Below are 20,852 nucleotides of genomic sequence, written 5' to 3'. Positions count from 1 at the left end.
AATCTTAGGTGAAATGCCCCATATATTGCTAACCATGTCAATACATGACAGAAGCTAACAGACACTGAAACCAAGCAGCATAAGGGATGTTTCTTTATTTGTGGGGTTCATGAGTGGGAGATTGATAGTCATTATTTTAGAGATAATTGATTAGAAAGCACGAGAAAAAACAACCACATGCCACTGTTGGGAGCTGAACCCATGACCGCCGAATTTCGCGTCCGGCGCTCTACCAACAGAGCTGCGGCAATAGCTGCCCAATCTGCTGCTTTTGGGGGTGTTTATGTGTACTGTTACTGAACCTTGAGAATACTCACCGGTGCCACCCTTGTTCATGGTGAGGAATTTAGATGCATGACACACCGCTTAAGTGATATAGGCTTCACACTGCGGACGTTTCGTACCTCATTTTTTTATACGAAATTTGTCAGTAGTACTGATTGCCTGAAGACATTCATGACTCCATATCTATCGATTGCCGCATTAAATCTTTCAAGGTTTGTTTAAAAATAGAACCTTGGGCTGCTGTAGAGATCTCTACTGCCTATTCCATCTATTTCAGTGTGCCAGAGAAAGGCACTGTTCCACTATTGAACTCATTCCTCTTGACAAACATTTTTCGACTGTGCATTTCTATATTACCTAACCTGTTAAAAGCATCTTGTTGAAGTCAGGGGTATCTCTAAATAAAGAAATGCTAGCAAATTTTGAGGTGCACTAGACTGCTGCTGGTTTCCTTTTACCATTTCGGTGCCAGAGAGGACCAGATTTATATCGAAATGTAATGTTTTTGGTTATCGCGTTGGTCGATCACCTTTCACAGGAAGAATTTCGCTCGAAACTAAAATATCAAGAAAAGGGAGCTTTGCCTCGCACACGCTGTTTGCCGTGATAGTCAGAAGCCTTTTGGTGCGAGGAGTGAGGATCTTTCGACTCACTTCACAACTCCCTTGAGGCAATGAATAGTCACTGAGTATCAGAAGGGAAATAAATCACTGTGACACTCCCTTCTGCCAAACCTTTTTTGTTACTGTGTAGTAACAGTATAGTTTAGATTTAATTTAATGTTATTTCTCTTGCATACTGCAGGTGCAGAAAATGCTTGCAGTGAAGATGTTTCCTTGCAACCTTTGGATCTTACATCAAGAAATCTTTCTGTAAGAAAGACAAAGAAAATCAAGCGGAGGAACCGTCCTGCTACTGGCTGGGACGGCGTGGATGCTTTGAAACGACGCAAAGCAGCAAAAGGCCTCCAGCGGGAATTCTATTGCCACTACTGCCCTAAAGTGCTTACCGCTGCTTCAAACTTGCTGAGACACGAGCGAACTCATACTGGAGAGAAGCCTTACAAATGCAGGTACTGCCCTAGGAGGTGTGCTGATCGCGGCAATCTCAGTCGTCATGAGGAACTACATCGTAGCGTTAAGAGGCGCAGCCTCTTCTTAAAGCGTGGAAGGAAACAGAGTGCAGAGCTTCAGTCGACAACAGAAATATCTGAAAGAAAGAAGAAGCAAATCACTAAGCGTCGAGTCCGACAGGCTGCCAGCTCAGACGGCGGGGATGTTCAAAAGCGCCACAACGCCTCTACTGGTAGCCAACGATTCATGCAGTGCCGCTACTGCTCTTATAGGAGCTGCTTTCCGGGGAATATGAAGCGACACGAGAGAACTCATACCGGAGAGAAGCCTTACAAATGCAGGTACTGCCCTAGGAGGTCGGCTGATCGTGGCAATCTCAGTCGTCATGAGGAGCTACATCTTAGCTTTAAGGTGCGCAGCCTTTACATAAAGCGTGGAAGGAAACAGAGTACAGAGCTTCAGCCGACAACAGAAATATCTGAAAGGAAGAAAAAGCAAATCACTAAGCATCGAATCCAAAACGCTGTCAGCTCAGACGGCGGGGATGTTCAAAAGCGGCGCAACGCATCTACTGGTAGCCAACGATACGTGCAGTGCAGCTACTGCCCTTATAAGAGCTGCTTTCCGGGGAATATGAAGCGACACGAAAGAACTCATACTGGGGAGAAGCCTTACGAGTGCTTGGTTTGCCACAAGCTGTTTGCTGACCCCAGCGGTTTAAATCGTCACAAGGCGTTGCATGAGTGAGTTAGGACATAGAGTTGTAACTTCTAGCGTGCTCGTCATGGGACGGAATGACTAGAATTTATACATGTGATTTCGCTCGAATATCCAAGCACCTCGCATTCAACATGGCTAGCACCGGGCCAGCTTACTGAACGGGTTGCTTTGGTCACACTTGCACGAGATCTGTTTGACACTTAAGTTTGTAACGGCAGTTATTTTTCTCTCTCCCTTTCTCACTTGCAAGTTTGTATTATAGGCATCTGCTAAAATCTTCAAAAGGTGGCTGCATGTGACATGTGCTTGACTAAGCATAAACTTGGACTTCGTTACTTGAGTGAGAAAATAAAGTTTTTCTTTTGGAGGCTTCTCATTCACTTCTCATGTTTATGCATTTTTATGAGGCCAATGAACGATTGGTTAATCTAGGATATGCTTGTTACTCTCATTTAGATGGAGGTTGTTACAAGCTAATGGTAAGATTAGTGGTACTCTCGCCCCCATACTTTGCTACATACATCCGCATTAATACTGAAGTTAGAAATCGTGCTACTAGGCCAATACAGGCTGCGCCTCCAGTCCATGAAATTTATTCACTAAAACAGCAGACCTGTGTGCGTACTTTTTAGAAGCTTTTTTGCGAAAAACAGGAAATATGTTCAAATGCTGTTTACAGCTGAGAGCTCCAAAGGTTAGTGTCTGGTTAAATGCAGAAATCACTATCAGGCTCAGACGCAGAAGATAGAAGGCTGCAGAATTATTCGTTATGTACATAATAGTACTGCTAGTGTTTACAAGGTACACATAACCAAATACAAAAATAGAGCAGACTCCAAGAACCTGTGAGCACATAATGCTGTCGAAAAATGAAAGAAAATTAAAGCAGAATTCACGAACTGAGAGTTTCAGGCATAAGTTGTTTGCACTTGTAGGCGATTTACAGATCAGTTTAAAATTTCTGGCTACTTTCACACAGATCGAGCATTTTTCCATTTTTGGCTCCAATGAACGACATATGAGGCATTCACCATATACACTGCTACATTTTGGACGGTTAAAATTACAATTCCATGCTTACCTTGTGCTACGAGAAGGTAGGGCAACGAGGCTTAATTAACTGAAGGGGAGAATGTGTTACTTTGTTAACCAAAAGTGAAATTTTATAGTGGCGCTAAGATAGGAATAAGCACGTGATTTGCATAAAAATGTTGCTGCTACAGTGATTGAAATTACAAGTTATCGCAGTCAGTGCTGACATTTTGATGCAGAGTAAAGGCGATAAGCAGGCTTTTGCTATTCTGACGACTAATTTTGATGTTCAGAGCTTAGCAAAATCGTTTAGTGTATGTCAAGAACCTGGCCTAGTGCGTGCGCACCTGCTGCACTGCCCGCACATCATGGTGTTCTATGCGTAGCACAAATTCGTGTTTTCATACTGAATTAAATGTAGTAAAAAACTTCCCCTGTATATTTTTCTATAAATTTTTTCTTTCAAAAGCTATGAAAGATACTTTAGTGCATTGTCTTTTGTAGGTTTTTATGCGAATGCAGGCATTATTTATGTGAAACAGTTCGACGAAAAGCTTGGTTAACTTTTTTCATTTAGTTATAAGACACAAGGTTACATATTTGCTGAATTGAAGGTCATGAAAATCGAAGCAGCTGAATTTTTAAAATTTTATAATTAGCATCATGCTTTGAGATAAGGAAGATGAAAAAGAACGTTTTTGAGAGCGCTTCGAGTTGGTTTTTGCACGTTGTATATTGATAATATGGGCATTCCTTGAATAAAACACAGACGCAGTTTACGTCTTTTAGGACAAGGTAATGTTGGCCAAGTCTATTGTAATAATACCACCTGCAGCGATGTTTTACCATCTAACACAATAAAGCCAACTTAACGAACTGCTAAGTGTGTATCTTCTACTCTCCATATCTTGAAGCACGAACCTGATTCAGAAATTTTATAAACTAGGTTCGCATTCTATTTCAAATGTCTTCAATTTCAAAATATCATTTTATTTTAGTTGTTAATATCAATATCATTCTATTTTAGTTAATTATAATCTTTTTGTTGCACCCTCTTATGTAATTAATGCTTGCCATACCGTATAATCAGCCTGCATTGAACGCACAGACGTATCGTTCTCTGCTTCTCAAAGAAAAATCTGTATGAATAAATTTGAACACCTTTTGTGTTTGTCCTCAAGATCCGCATCATTAGTTCACATGCGAATGGGAAAACGAGAAGTACCAGGAGCGTAGTATATTGTGATGCAAGTAATATTTCGCCCTAATCAGCGTGTGGCATCCGAAAGGTCATTTTTTGCATAGCTGTTGTTAATTGGTTTTTTCCGGTGTAAATGCCAAACAAAAGTATCCCTTAGGTATTTCAATGAAGAAACTGGCTCTGTTAATGAGTTGCTGTAGGCTAATGTAGTTATGTCAGTGGTGTTGAAAATCCTTTATGTTAAGTGAAAAGTATAGGGCCCATAACAAACTCCAAAAGCTACATTTTTCATTTGATATGAATTAATTGATGAGCGCTCTTTTCTTCCAACAGGATAAATCCCTATGAAAGAATTTAAGTGAAGTCTGCAAAACTGTAACTTCTTATTTTCGCTGCAAGATGGGAATGATCAGAGCTATGTTACTTTGATGCCCGGTGGAATTAATTGCTTGTGGTGAAGTTGATCCATTTGTTTATCCATTTGCTTATTCATTTGCAACAAATTCTTGCTGCTGAGGTGCTATAATGTTCTCTTGAAGGCACTTTTCAGCCTGCTGCGTGATCATCTTTTTGGAGAGTGTGTTGAGCACGTTCAGTACAGATTTCTGCCTATTAATGCCTCGTTAGTTTGCTTCTACTTTGCATACGGGAACCACTTAATCAATTTTGAGTATATCTAGGGTTAAAGGCCACAGATCGAGTGAGTGGCACAACAACCGAAGAGGACATATGAACTCTGGTTTTCGTGAAACGCAGCAGCACTTAATTGAAAGACGGATAAGTCAAGGAGTGGCATCCTTGCGTCGCGGCCGAAACCCTGGTGTCCTTGCTCGTAGCTGCGTACGATGCGTTGCCCCACACCTCTCCGCTGCTCCTCTCTGGGGCCACTTTTTCAATAAGGAACGTGTTCTGTTGTTTGTCATTCTTTTTCTCTGTCCCTTCCTTTCCAGTTGTTTCTTTCGACAGCTGCTGTGCTTTCTAGAGAAGGCCATCTCTTGGAGCGGAGGTATGTGGACTACATACTTTTCCGCGGGTTTTTTTTTTTTGCCAAGAGGGGGGGGGGGGGGGGATAGAGTTAGTGCTTACACTTGGTAACAGTTATTATCTATAGGGAGTGATTGAACAATTGTCATACGTAAAGACAGAAGATGTCAATGTTATCTTTCATTGCCCTGGTCCGACTGCCATCTAGACCAACTACTTTGTTTATGCCATTTTAGTTACAGATATCTTATCTCTTCAGTGCTAATGTTTAGAAAGTAGAAGTTATTGCTCACAGGTATAGGTAGATATGAGGTAGACTACAGCAAAGGGAAATGATTAGTGGGGCAAACTAGTGACAAATATTAATTAAGCAATGGGAATTAATATCTTGGTTGACTGGATTCTGTCAGTTTCATTCAGTTACATATTTATAACCATCTCCCCAAGCGACTTTGTGTCCCTTTTACATGGTGTATCTTTGCGGCGGCTTTGATCTCGGCCGTGGCGATCGCATTTCGATGAAGGCGAAATGCTAAAGACCCATGTACTGTGCGATGTCAGTGCACGTTAAAGAACCCCAGGTGGTCGAAACACCCGGAGTCCCCCATTGCGCTGTCCCTCATAGCCTCGGTCGTTGAACCCCATAAATTATAAATATATAACTTATTTCATTTAACCAGTTTTGAGCCGCCGCGGTGGCTGAGTGGTTACGGCGCTTGGCTACCGGCCCGAAAGACGCGGGTTCGACCTCGGCCGCGGCGGTCGAATTTCGATGGAGGTGAAATTCTAGAGGCCCGTGTACTGTGCGATGTCAGTGCATGTTAAAGAACCCCAGGTGGTCGAAATATCCAAATCCCTTGACTACGGCGTCTCTCATAGCCTGAGTCGCTTTGGGACATTAAACCCCCATATACCATAAACCAACCAGTTTTGCGTAATGCATTCTTGCATATTTTCAAATCAGTGCTACTTATTCCTTGAATACTTAAGCTGCCAGGGTAATACTCATTTGTTTTATTTTTCTTCCATTTTTTGTAAAATCAATAGTTTCTCTTCAGAACGCCAAGCATATTTATTCAGCGACATATAGGATCTTAATAATTATGTTTAAGGCAACACTTGTTTATTGGGTAATTGCCTTTATAGTGTAGAAAGCAAAATTTTCAAAATCAAAATTTGCGTTTTCATTACGAAGGGTTTCGCAGTTCATACATTCAAGTAGATTTTAAAATCTCACATAATAAACAAGAGATTAATTGCTCTTGGCAATTTTTGCTAGACGATAAAGAAGCTCGTGGCAGGAATATAAACCTAGGAGATTGAGTGTGGACAGTGAAAAAATGATGGGGACGTAGGAAGAACACTTAGACGAGCGCTGACTTTCAACTGAAGCTTTATTGCTTTGCTAGTGAAAGTACATACATTAGGCACAACCAGATAAAACATGACGAAAATCGCATGAACAGATATATGTTAACAACTGTTGAAGGTGACAACAGCAGGGTCATTATATATCTAGCATCCTAAAAGCTAGCTTATTTCCCTCGCTGTTACTGCAAAAGAAGCACTATTGGCACATGCGTCCTCAATCCTCGCGATTTATATCTGCGGCTTCTAGAATTTCGCGGGTATGCTGATTATCGTGTCTACTTAACACTCTCGTTTGGGAAAAGTTTGGCATGCAATCTCTACAGTCCTTGCAGCATTGAGGAAGGAAAGTGCCCCATGTCCTGCAGTGAATGCCCACATGCCCTTTCATCGTTTCATATACATTGTTGTGATGCTCCTTGAGGCGCTCATTGAGTCATCGTCCCCGTTTGCCCAGCATATTATTTACCAAACCATAGCGGGATTGAGTAAAGAACGCCTTCTTAACAAGGTAAATTAGTAAACTAGTTTTTGGGGAAAGGAAATGCCACTAGTTTTTGGGGAAAGGAAATGCCTCAGTATCTGTCTCACATCTCGGCTGATACCTGAACTGGCCTATAAGAGGGGATAAAGGAGGGAGTGAAAGAAGAAAGGAGGAAAGAGCTGCTGTAGTGGAGGGCCCCGGATTAATTTAGACCACCTGGGGATCTTTAACGTGCAATGGCATGGCACAGCGCATGACCGCCTTGTACAAATTGATTTTGGTGTCTTATAGAGCATCGTTGTGCAATGAACGCAGCATTATTGACAAGCTTGTTTTAAATTCGCCAGCTTGTCACGGTCCGAAAAGACAACTTTAATGTTAACGCCATTCCCTATTTTTTCAACTTCTGTGAGAAGCCATGAATGTGTTGAACCACTGTTATTTTTTTCTAAACGGTTACGAATGGTGCCTCATGCTTGTTCGCTTTGTGTGAGTTTAAAACGGGAAGAATAGATTTCGCCATTGGCAACGAGCAGCTGCTTGGGATAACCAGGCCTCAGTGATGGGTCTGATAACTGAAGTTCTCTTTCATGGAATGGAAGCATGATTTTTTAAGTGCATTAAGCAATAAAGCTTTAGTTGAAAGTCAACGCTCGTCTTTGTGTTCTTCCTACGTCCCCGTCTTTTTTGCGCTGTCTACAGTCATGAATTATCAACTCTCAGAAGTGCCTGTTGTAGCCAGTAGGACAGTGATTCGCAACAGGCTCATGCGATGATGATTATTCGCACTTCGTCTGCCTGTGTTCACGTCGTTTTGTACCACTTAGCGCTATTTCCTCAGTGGGATGATGACGTCCTCAGGCTTAATGGCACATACCCACGGCGGGGACTGGCCAGGGTGCATTGCGCATACAAACGCGCTCATGGACAATGAGTGGGGTATTGGGATAATGCTGTGTCTTCGACTAGAATTTCTGCAAAAAATGAAGAAAAAAACGGAAAAGAAGAAAATTAATGTGGATTAGCCAAGCTAAACCAGGATATACCAAGTGAAAGCGAGATTGAGGTCTCCAGTGGCCCACAGAGCCGGTTGTGCACCTTTCCTTTCCTGAAAATGAAAGGTCTTTGCAAAGTTGTCAACACCAATGAATTCTATGAACGCCATTGGCTCACTTGTTTTGTTTGGCTTTGAGGAAATTAAGGAAATGGCACAGCAACCGTCTCACATATCTCGGTGGACACCCGAACCGCGCCGTAAAGGAAAGGATAAAGTAGGGAGAGAAAGAGGAAAAAGAACTAAAAATCGAAAGTTCGATTCTGAGAAAATGATTTTGAGTATATTGAGTAGAACTTGGAGATCCCCCTTGCTCGCCTAAGGCTTCCTCTATCTATTTTGAGTCTCCGCTCCTTTGGGGCAAGCAGCAATGGATATGCCCTGAAACCAGTGTGCGATTGTATTCACGACTGTATAATTACATCACGTATATTCCTCTGCGAGAATGAGAATTCACTGCTTTTGAAGCGAAAAGCTTCACTACGCTCGTCAACACCGCGCTTCGCGCGAGCCGTCGTATGTCGGAGCATGAGTGACGTCACGCACGGCGCAGTTGCTCTCTCGCTCCCTAGTCCTTTTAGCACCGCACCTTTTTATTATAGTTATTATTTTGACGAAAGGTGCGGCGCTGCGCAGCGGCGGAACACCTGTGGCTCGGTGCTACTAGTGGCGCATGCGCACTAATGACTAGGGAGCGAGAGAAACTGCGCCGTGCGTGACGTCACTCGTGCTCCGACATACGCCGACTCGCGCGAAGTGCGGTGTGGACTGGCGTAGTGAAGCTTTTCGCTTCAAAACCAGTGAATTCTCATTCTCGCAGAGGAATATACCTGATGTAATTATATAGTCGCGAATACAATCGCGCACTGGTCTCAGGGCATATCCCTTGCTGCTTGCCCCAAAGGAGCGGAGACTCGGAATAGATAGAGGAAGCCTTAGACGAGCGAGGGGGATCTCCAAGTAAATTGTACGGACAGGAGTGAACCGCCGGCAAAAGATTTACGGACTCAATTTCGCCACAAGACTCACAAAGGTTAATCATAGATAACTGCTCTCGTGTGGGAGAGGAAACGTCACCTTCTTCCTTTCTTTTTCGTCTCCGTCATTTACTTTTCGTCATTTCAAGTTTGCACAACATAGTCCATGAGAGGTGCAGATTTACTGGTTATGTTAGAGAGTTATTATCATTTTTTAGAAAAATGGTCACTCATCTGATAATAGGTCAATGTTAAAATCTCTGCAGACAGGTATTGGATTCTTTATAGTCGCATAGTTTCGATATCAGAAATGAGTTTCGGAAGGCGGTAAATCATGCCAGAATTATGAGGCCACACTGAAGCCTAACAAAAAGGGCTTCAGTTGTTTCACTGCTGTGCTTCTTGCGGAACGTAATTGCGATATCTAAGTTCAGCTTTGACAGAAAAGGCAAAGCAGCCGCCATGTGTGGAACTTCATCTCACTCCTGAATTTTTCACACATTCGTTCATGAGATCTATAGAGTGTTTTGCATCTCGCAGTTCTTTCTCAATTGTTGCTATAATGCGCAGCGTAATCCGTTTTACTTTTCTGTCATAGCCCTGCATGTTTCATTTATAATTCAGGTCTTCCGAAAAGATTCACTGTTAGAAGTATGCTTGGAATAACCTTGTACTGCTTATGGGACGCACCTGAAAGGGCAAAAAGCCCGGAGCGGAGGCCCAGTGACTTCTGGGGTTCGGCTGCCGATTCCAATGTCGCAGGCCGGATGGCGGCCGTGGCGGTCGCATTTCGAAGGAAGTGAAATACGAAAACCACTGTGTGCTCTGCAATTTCAGCGGACGTTCAAGTAATTCGGGTAAGGTAGTGTTAATTTACACGGAGCCTTCCATTAACGGCATCCCTCAAAGCCCATGTGTTGCTGCGGGAAGTTAAACCGCGCAATTTACAATTTTAGATAAGCGCTGCATTTGAAAGAAAACAACAGTAACCGAAACCTAAGAGACCATAGGAGAATTTCCTTATTTTCCAATTTCATTGATAATTGATATGCGTATATGGCGCACGTTCATCGCACTATTCTTGAAGAGAAAGAAACCATGCAATAAATTTGTCATGCAGAATCACAAAAAAATAGCGAAATAAAACCAGCTAGAATTTTTTGCTCACGTGTGAACCATGACAAAGCTTTTACATTTCTTCTTGCTCTCTTTATAAAAGCTGGTGTCCTAAATTCATATTAGGGAGTAAATTTTTTGAAGCTATATCGTGATGAACGCTTCGAGTTTCATTTATTTACGACGTCAAAAGGAATACTGGAGTCCTGGTTTTCTAAATCTGTACTGCTCTTGAAGAAGTGGTTACATTGAGAAGAAAAAAAATGTGAGTGAGTGGCTTAGAATGAGCAAAAAATTTGCACAAAGTCTAGCTGGAAGATATGGCGGGCGATAGACGATTGCGCCGTTTTGACAGCGCGCTTGTGAAGCGCCTGCTCCACAATGTCGTGATCGCGCTTCCTTCCTGCCGTGGAATTCGGCGGAGACGTGACTGCAGGACTGCCAGAGGGAACGACAACATTAGGGTCCTCACGTGTTCGAACAGGAATGCCGGAAGCAGCGACGACAGCGTCCCCATAGCAACGATAGTGTTCAACAGGAATGCCAGCGACGACCATAAGCGTATTCGTTCCGGTCACCGGTGCAGGGTCTTTCGACAACCCATAAGCGTATTCGTGCCGGTCACCAGTGCAGGATCTTTCGACATCTGCGGGGAGACAGCCAGCATTCCTCTGTCATACAGCTGCCCTCCGGACGCACGTGCGCGGCCACCTGGAAGCCGCGGGGACGACAACGTGACCTGGTCCTGTTCTCTTTCCATCGACCGAGCTGCGAAGAAGCATCAGGACCGCCCTGCCGTCGGTGGTACCATCAGTGCCATCCTGTGATTGCACATCATTCTTCGAACTGTATTCCCCAGCTAGGGATCTGGGGAATACGAAGAGTATTTAAGGAGCTGCTGGTTTGATGCCAAGAGAGCCCCCTTCTTGAGAGGTATCAGAGACTCCCGACTCCTAAGAATCTCTCTTTACTGAGAAGCCCTCTGTTGCCCGTACTTGTACATACTGTAAATAGTCCTTGTATAAAGTTTTCCCAGTTTTCTTCCTCCGATCGTCCTCGTCTCTTCTCCGGCCCAGTCACGCTACTTGGATTCCAACAACTGGTGGCAGGAGAAGAGACGAGGACGATCGGAGGAAGAAAACTTGGAAAACTTTATACAAGGACTATTTACATTATGTACAAGTACGGGCAACTGAGAGTGCTTCTCAGTAAAGAGAGCCCCCTTCTTGAGAGGTATCGGAGACTCCCGACTCCTAAGAAGCTCTCTTTACTGAGAAGCACTCTCACTTGCCCGTACTTGTACATAATGTAAATAGTCCTTGTATGAAGTTTTCCAAGTTTTCTTCCTCCGATAGTCCTCGTCTCTTCTCCGGCCCAGTCACGCTACTTGGATTCCAACAACTGGTGGCAGGAGAAGAGACGAGGACGATCGGAGGAAGAAAACTTGGAAAACTTTATACAAGGACTATTTACATTATGTACAAGTACGGGCAACTGAGAGTGCTTCTCAGTAAAGAGAGCCCCCTTCTTGAGAGGTATCGGAGACTCCCGACTCCTAAGAAGCTCTCTTTACTGAGAAGCACTCTCACTTGCCCGTACTTGTACATAATGTAAATAGTCCTTGTATGAAGTTTTCCAAGTTTTCTTCCTCCGATCGTCCTCGTCTCATCTCCGGCCCAGTCACGCTACCTGAATCCCAACAACAGCTTTAGCGGCGTTGACGTTTCCTGTACAGGATGAGGAGAAAAACCAGACCAGAACAGAATGGAGAGAGTGAACGGGCTCCTAAGAAAAACGAGGAGGAAGGAGTGGTCTAAGCAGTCGAATATGGTTCGCCGGGGCCATGGGGTACGCCCAAGCGCGCTTCCCTCTCGTACATAACGTAAACACTTGACGCATCTGTTTGGCTAAACTATGCACGCTCGAGTTAGGCCCATTGATGAAAGGAAAATAATTTATGCCAGAACAAGCGAGAGGCTCGTGGGTTGGAACGGACCACAGGATTACGCAACGTATGCAGTTTCTGGGTCGGTAAAACACATTAATGAGAGAACAGAATAGCAGAGACATTATGTTATGAACGAAAAGAGGAGAGGAGGGGCGATTTTCTGATAATGCAGTAGCATTTAGGTTGTCGTTTTTGCAAAAAAATTCCGCCTTCTCTGACACGGATTTACCTAATTGGTCGAGAGAGGTCACGTGCCCTTGCAACATCATCCCGACGTGCGTATATCATGGCGGATTTCAGGCTGTGCACAGGATTGTGAGGAAACTGCCCAGCGTGGCAGGTGAGAATTAAAATAGTGACTGGTTGAGAGAGGTCACGATACCTTGCGATGTCATCACAACGTGGCCACCATGGCACGAAGCAACCTGCCTACTACGTTGCCAGCTACGTACACCCCGTGGCACGTGGATATGAAATAAATTTAATTCAATTGTCACATGCCCACCGTGGCGCTGCGCATGAGCCTCACGGGAGCTTGGCAAGAGCAACCTGGGTTTCACAAGCCCCACCGGTGGCTGTGTTTTAAACAGCCGCCTGCCGGGGTAGTGACGCATCACTTAACCACTGCGCCACGAGTGGTCTGCGGACTACCTGCGATCCATGAATTCGACTGAGAAGATTAACTATAAAGCAGCGTAGGCAACTAACTTTTGAGTGCGTGTTTTCTTCTTTGTAATGATGCTTAAGGCATTGTCATTAATGGATTACCACCTCGTATTCTCCGACCTCTAAATATTTTGTAATCAAAGTTCTTTCTCGTGCTGTTTTGGTTTCAACAGCTGGACGATGACAGTGACGTCAAAAGGAAGTTTTACGTCACGTGAAGCATGAAAAAGCTGCAATATAATTACTGCTTCCACATTATTTGTCATTCCAGCTCTTGAGGAGGACTGGCTTCAACACTGCAGCGGATTAAAACGATGAAGCAGCGATTATATTGGCTTTTTAGATGTCTTACTTCACATAAAACTACTCTTTGACATCACGGCCATCATTCAGCTGTTGAAACCGAAACCGAAACAGAAGGACAGAGCAATGCGATTATAAATTATTAAGCAGTTGTTGGTGAATACTACATGCTGATTAATGCATAGTAGTGTCCTCCGCATCATTGTATAGAAGAAAACATGCCACCACAATTAGGAGTCTATACTCCTTTCTATACTCATACTCTTTACTCATACCAAAAATATCCAACTGTAATTTATCACTTGTAAAGAGCTTTGAAAACATGTCATTTTAATTTAAACATATCCACCATTTTTCGTGCAGCAGCACTTATAGTGGCCACTTCAGCATTTGGGTGTTGTGTGTCTGTCTGTTTGTTTGCCTGAACCCGGTTTTGTGCCAGGCTGCTCACCGGTCCACGTTGGCAGGCAGCAGCCTATTTAATCGTGACACGCTGCTCGGGAAGAGCAACCTTGGTAGCAACCCAACATAAGCAACCCCTCCTACCGATGGCAACACCTGCCATAGCACCTGGCTTGTGCCGCTGCTCACCTGCCCACCGGGTGGCTTACTTGCCAAGGTGCAGTCTGTGGCAACCAGGTGAGAACCTAGGGCGCTGCACCACTGCTCGCCTGCCCACCGGGAGGCTGACTTGCCAATGTGTAACCGATGGTCACTGGGCGAGAACATGGATGCTAATTAGGCGGCACCGCCCCTATGCGCACCGAGCTAAGCGGAATGAGTAGGAGCAGTTAGGAAGAAAGCGTGATTCGAATGATGCTTGCACAGTTGCTGAACGGAAAAAGTTCGAGTGGTAATTAGGCCGTAGCCTGGAGCCTCCTGGTAGGCCATAGCTCCAAGCGAGAATTGACGTCATGCTAGCGCATGTATCCGCAGTTGGCCTAATTACCCAAATTGACTGTTTTTTTTTCTATTCTTGTTCCGCGCAATAAAGGTGTCCGGACTAGTGTTGAAATAGAGTTTATGGTTATTTTTCTGCTACGCTTATGAAGAACCACACTTTACTTACTGAAAATTCATGTTGATTTGAAAATTGGTTTTTGACAAAGGAAATGACACAGTATTTGTCTGACATCTCGGTGGACACTTGAACCGCGCTGTAAGAAAGGGATAAAGGGGGCAGCGAGAGAAGAAAGGAAGAAAGAGGTGCCGTAGTGGAGGGCTCTGTAATAATTTCGACCCTCTGCCTTTAACGTGCACTAACATCGCACAGCACACGGGCGCTTTTTGCGTTTCGCCTCCATCGAAACGCAACCGCAACGGTCTACTGTCGTTTTTTTTTGAGATTCTGTTTCTTTTTCGCTCCGATTGTGAAGCGCCGTTGCTACACACAGCTTTAAAACTAAACATTTTGACAGATTTGCCTGTCTGGTTGGGTTTGAAGGCTTATAATAAACTGCACATCTCCAACAAAAACTTTAATTTTAAACCCAACGTTTCGAAGCCGGCGCGGCTTCTTCATCAGGCGTGACTGAGGGCAGTAGCTTGCTAGTAAATAGCAGTAGCTAGCCAAGAACCACCCATCGCGTCGCTCGAGATTTAGGAGAAAGGGTGTAGCCTAAAGAGATGCCTCGCCCTCTCACTCCTTGCCTGGCCTCATGGATGAATAATTTCAGCGCGTCCATCATGGCGACCGCCCAGCAAATGAACTTCGAAACTCTGAATCTCTGTGGACTCCGTACTTGGCAGAAACAGGTGTAACTGCGTCGAATTTTTTTGGGCAGTCAGCTCGATTTGTCGCTGTACAGGAGACCAAGATAGAGAGAGATGACACGACATAAAGAACCATACGGCCTTTTCTAGCAGATTATGTTGTTTGCGTGTTAACAGTGTGGGTCTTTTGGGCGGGTTGTCTCCTGTTTCTGGAAAAGACCATACCCTAGTCTGACTTTTAACGAGTAGATAAGGAGGGGCGGTTCATGTGTTACGACTGGGATGTATGGCGAGTTGTGGGGATGGATTAATGTTGGCGCTTTCTGTGAGCAGGCAAGAAACGTAGCCTTTAAAAAAAAGAAAAACCTAGATTCTCTTCTTGAATCTGAGTGTCACGCTGGTTTGACGGGTGACCTTAAGTGCGTGTGTAACCCTAATGATCGCTCTGGATCGAACAGAAGTAGCGATAGAAGTTCTGCAGTGCAGTCTAGCATCACTGAAAACGCGGCCTACTATTAAAAGATTTTAGTCCCTCTTGAGTCCCATTCTACCTAATATTTTCACTGGTAGTCTGAATATCACAGTTCTGCTGCAGACGTTTACAAAATGTCACATTGCATTGATACCAGAGAGCACTGATAAACGAAAACTGCAATGTGTAGAGAGGTCCATAGGCCCATTACGCTATCTAATGCGGATAGCGTAATCTAAGTTGTTCGTCTAACTGAGCCGTTCGGCACAGCTTCGGGTGCCCAAATAAACGTTTCCCTGACTTATGGTTGAGGATTGGATAGTGTGGATCTACATCAGTTGAATATGTTGGCGTGGCATGGACGTGTGTACCGCTCAAGTAACTTGGCGTGCCACTAAGCGCATGCAGACACAGTGGTAACTATTGTAAAAATCTCATATCAGCTGTACAGCGCTATGCTCAGACATTTTTCTCAAGTGGTCTGTCAATATTCCGCTGGCCTATCGCCTGTAACTTGTTTCTAGCAACAAAAACTAATACTTTTATGTTTTGTCGATTTTTCACTGTTCCAGGACTTCTATTCATCGCTTTCATAGAGTTTTTGCAACTTTTGTTCGGGTTCTTTCGTGGAAGCCATGCGACGTGATTACCTTTTCTGACCTGTCAGCACAGGTGGGCTAGGTTGGTCCATCTTTGTGGGCGATAGATTGCCGCCCGCATTGTTTTTTTCGTGACATTTCCCACCCAATACTTCTAGCGTTCTTGCAGACAAATTTATCTAATCGTTTTTCCACAACGATTGTGTCCTCTAACTTCATTGACCGTGCTCATTTATGAGGGGTTATGCATGTGGTAAGTATTGCTGTGCGTTTTCTGGCAGTCCGTTTTTCAACAAAGTCCTTATCTTCAGTGTCGCGAGAACACTTGCACAAAGACTTCATTTCTACGCTTTTCCCTCCTCCTATTTATCGCTCGATGTACTTTGGATTGCCAGGACATGATGTCCTTACGCGGGCACAAGAAAAGTTACGTTCACTTTGCATGCCTAAGTCTCTCCTCTACATGTTTCATATGAAAACATTGCCCTTGAGGATTTGGCTTCCGGAAAAGGGCCCTGTCGTGTCGTACGTGACCTGCCGCGTCTGTGACATTCCTCAAATAATGAAACATTGCTTCATCAATTGTGAAGGCGCAATTCTGTTCTGGGATGTCTTGCAACGGACCTTGAAAAAGCGAATTTATTTGACTTCTGATGCCATTCGACACCTCACTGCAGCACAATATGTTGACGAACCTCTTGATATGTTTTAATAATTGGACTACACAGATTATGGAAAACTAGAATGATGGACCGGCACTGTGAATCTGTTGTTTCGATGAAATCGCTTTTCTGCCAAATGACTCCTCAACTGAAGGAAGCGTTTGAACATACCGACTCTGAACCGGAGTAGCACTCTGTCTTGGTGAATTGCTCAGCCTTACCTTCAATTTAATCTAATTTAATTTTTCTTTTACACCACTGTTTTGAACACTGTTGCTGAACAACGTCGACAACGCCCGGTTTCATTGCCAATGTGCCATATAATGTTTTCGCATGAAAAGGAAATGTGCTGCGTATCCAGAGCCATTGCAATTGACCATGATGAGGAGACAACGCATGTGAGACCCATATACGTGAGATCCACCCCGTTTTTCTGAGAGGAACAGTCCGGTAGATGGAAGCACATTGTAAAGAGAACGAGTTAGTCCAGACATCGAAGTGCTATCAAAGGCTGCGATGAGTTCTGCTGTGGGAGTACTCATAAATGCTCAAGAAACGAAAACGCTCCGGGTAGTTTCTCGTGTCGCGATGGCTCGACAGACAATTTTTAAAAATGAAAGCGGTAGAGAGAATGCTGCGTACCGCCCGTCTGCGACCTCCCAGGGCAAGGAAAAAATAAGATAAAAAACATCACCGGTCTGCTTTCATTCGAAACGCTCGCTGCTGCAACCACATGTATAGTTTCGGATTTGTCTCATAAAATGGGCAATAAAACTGTTCTTCACTTCGAGCAGCCCACTGGCGGGCACAGCGCGGGGATTTTTTTGGGGGGAAAGGGGGTGGGGTTCATTCGCGCAGAGGCTCCGGGAACTTGCGCTGGTTGCCGAAGAGAGTGTTTTTTAATTAGTTTTATGATTCTGGTCAGACGGGTGGCTGTCCCACCCGGCGGGCACTTTATTGAGGCGAGGTAGGTGTGGAAACTAAAAGACGCAAAAGCAGCTGGGAACCCGTGCGGCTATTTTAAACTGGCCTCGGAGGATTGCGGTGCTTGGTGAGTCTGGATATCTCAGGCTCGTAGGCGCTCGTTGCGCCTCCCGCTGGGCTGCGGCTCTCGAAAGTGGAGACATTCGCCTCCTTCCAGTCCTTCGCGCTTGCTTGAATTCGGCCTATGAACAACTGGCACTCACTCACTTCAGATTCAGAACAAGTTTCGCCTGTCAAGCCCATCTGTCAGGATGATTGATCGACCGGCGGGCGCCAGCCTTTGTGGAGAGAGGACGCAGTTTTCAGCGCTGAGCCCACTCGCATATGGGTGCATGCATGGATGAACGTCAGCAAGGGGTGAAACGCACTGTTGTCATCTCGTGACTCTCAATAAATTCTAGGCACTGGTGGAGCTGTCATCGTGTATAATATTCCTCGAAACATGCGACGCGCAAGTGCAAACTCGAAAGTTAGCTAGTAGCGTTGACGGCAGCTAAGCGAAGAAAGACCAAAGTGTGTCATGCAGAATCCTGCGAAAGGGAAATTCTGCAGGTATCACAGTTGAATAGATTACAGAGCTATCGCTGATAGAGTTGTTAAAGGGACATGTTTATTTAAGGATAAAATAGAAAAAAACGCGTTTTCATGTTTTGAAATCTCGTATCGTGTACTCGGGCCTTTTATTTGGATAATGGAATATGTGTGTCGAAGCTTCCGAAAACAAACGGCCAGTTTTGTACCAATTTTAATTTAGACCGTTTTTTGCTTCAATTTTTGTTGTTTCTTTTTGGGTGGGGGGAAGTGGGTGTTACAAATCGGCCTCCGTTGACATGAAAAAATAGGGGGCAGCCAATATCGTCGTTCAGTGAAGTGTTTTACTCATGGTGTGCCTTAAGCTGCGCTATTGTCAGATTTTCACAGATTAACGCACTATTAAACGCGTGCGTAGAAAAGCATGCAACTTTATACATTTAGAAAGAAAACTTCTCAATGGACCAGAAAACTCGCTGACAAATTCGCACATACTGCTCTCGCGCGCGCACTGTCGAGTACCGCACGCACACAATGCTTCTCGCTCGCAGCTCTTTCGTAAACATTCCGCAGTGCCTGCTTTTTCTCTGCCAGGCGCGCACTTAAGAACACCGACAAGTACACAAACGCACAGAGTAAAAAATTCTGAGGGAACATAAGTGTGCTTACGTGTAGGAATGCGAAAGCAAAGAACTTTCTAGAACGCGGTTTTTTTTCCACGGCGCCTGTAGGCATTGCATTTTTTCTGTTGTTTCTTTATTTTTTGTTAAATTGGTGTTTATGTATTTTTGTTCCTTTTCATTTTCGTTTAATTTCTTATTTATTTTCATAATTCTCTACTTTCTCGTTTTTAAATTTTCTCTTTAGTTTTATTTTTATCTTTTAACGTTTTGTTTTTTACTATTTACTTATTAATGACTAATCGCATCATTAATAATCACCCATTAGTAATTGCTAAGAGTATATGAGTTATAGCAATTATGCCATTGATGACGTCATAGTGTGACGGATTTCGCGGACGCACGGACTTCAGGGTTAACACGCAAACGCACACATGTAGGGGTTCAGTTTTCAAGAAACGTCGGAGGGCCCCGGGTACGCGGACCTGCCGTCGAACGCAAGGGACGACCGACTCCAGGGACGAAAGAGCGCTCACCGCCACCACCGTTGCCGCCTGTCCGGATGTAAAATGGCGGGGAGGTGCCCAAAGAACACGAAGACGCGAAAAGGACGCTCCCTAACAAGGGACGACACTCACGGAAACAAACACATAACACAAGAAATTCAAACCAGAAATTTAAAAAGAAGTCCCCTATGCATTTGGGTTTCGGTGACTGTTCGCTTCCGTCATGTATGTCATAACGAGCACCGCTTTTCCCTTCACTTCTCTGTTCAATTCATTAACGAGGGACTCGAATCTGGCAGACTTGGCACAATAGGCAGCATAAGAGGGTTCTCGCGCAGCTTCCGCCCTCACCGGTCGATCACGTTCTCATTTCGCCATAGCGTTTCTAAATAGTACCTAGAGGGAAAGCTGGCGCCAAACTAAACCCCCCAAAAACTAAACTAAACAACAAAAAATCCAATCCGTAGCACAGTCATGAAGACGCTAGATGTCAATCCGGTGTGCTGTCTTCCCGCCACGCCGCGGGCACCTATGGGCACCTATGGATGAAGTGAAAAGCCGCCAGCTTTCCCTCTATTATACAGTAAGAAACTTTATGTTCGGGGCACTCCCGGTATAATGGGACGTACCACGTCCGCCGCTATGGACGAGGGCGGCGCTGGTGAACACTCTCATGGTTCGGTTGTAGTATACACATAAATACCCCCGAAAGCAGATTAGACAGCCGTCGTTGTAACTCAGTGTGACGTATTTTTAGCATGTGTGTTGTGTTCTTCGCGTAGATTGGCTTGTAAACGACGTGCTGAAGTTGGCAATAAAGAAAAAAAAAGTCGTCGTCGCTCAGTTGGTAGAACACCGGATGCGAAATTCGGAGGTCGTGGTTTCAGATCCCACCGGCGGCGTGTGGTTATTTTTCTCATTTTTTAATCAATTATCTTGAAGCCATAAAATAATTAATCTCCCGATAATTCACGCCAGAATTAGAAAGGCCCCCATGCACCTGGGTTTCGGTGACGGTTGCATGGCTCCGCCATGTACAGTCTTTGTGAAAAGTACGCAGACCGAGGGGTCTGGTTCTGAGCCTTGCAGCGCGGCTTCTCTTGCATCCTCAGAGACGCTAACCTCATGAAAGCGGGAGGAGCGTAAGTCCTCAACCATCCCAAGTTTAGGACTATCAAATGTGCTAAAGAGCCCCGCTAGAGGGCTTGGGAGCAAACCCCTTGGGCTGGATATTTTTAACGAAGACTGTGCATAACTGAACAGGGCGATCGCTTAAAATATAGAGTAGGCGTTTTTTTTTATGTGTAGTTTAACTCCTGCACGTTTTTTCAGCCTGGCGTACCGCAGTAGCAAATACGGCCATATAGAGGCTAGTTTAGCTACCTTGTGACAAGGTTTTATGTGATATGGTATGCGCAGTTAAGCGTCCCAAAGCAGCATGTCGTCTATGAGGGATTCCGCAGTGGAGAGGTCCAGATTAATTTCCTGCACTTGGAGCTCTAACGTGCACTATAATCGCACAGCACATGACCATTTTCGCATTTTGCGTCTTCA

At 44.5% G+C, this 20,852-nt stretch overlaps 1 protein-coding gene across 4 annotated transcripts in view; it reads left to right on the top strand.

Moving 5' to 3' along the window:
• Positions 1-2,454, top strand: part of LOC144093941 (uncharacterized) — a 38,453-nt gene extending 35,999 nt beyond the window's left edge. For all 4 annotated transcript variants that reach the window (XM_077627702.1, XM_077627704.1, XM_077627703.1 and 1 more), the window contains one exon: positions 1,090-2,454. In XM_077627702.1, the coding sequence (XP_077483828.1) occupies positions 1,090-2,105 (1,016 nt within the window). In that variant the 3' untranslated portion in view covers positions 2,106-2,454. The remainder of the gene's footprint in view (positions 1-1,089) is intronic.
• The last annotated feature ends 18,398 nt before the right edge of the window (positions 2,455-20,852 follow it).

Source organism: Amblyomma americanum, chromosome 6 (assembly GCF_052857255.1).
Source record: "Amblyomma americanum isolate KBUSLIRL-KWMA chromosome 6, ASM5285725v1, whole genome shotgun sequence".
In the NCBI taxonomy this organism is placed as follows: domain Eukaryota; kingdom Metazoa; phylum Arthropoda; class Arachnida; order Ixodida; family Ixodidae; genus Amblyomma; species Amblyomma americanum.
The sequence above is the reverse complement of the archived record's forward strand: the minus strand, read 5'-3'. Positions and strand labels throughout refer to the sequence as shown.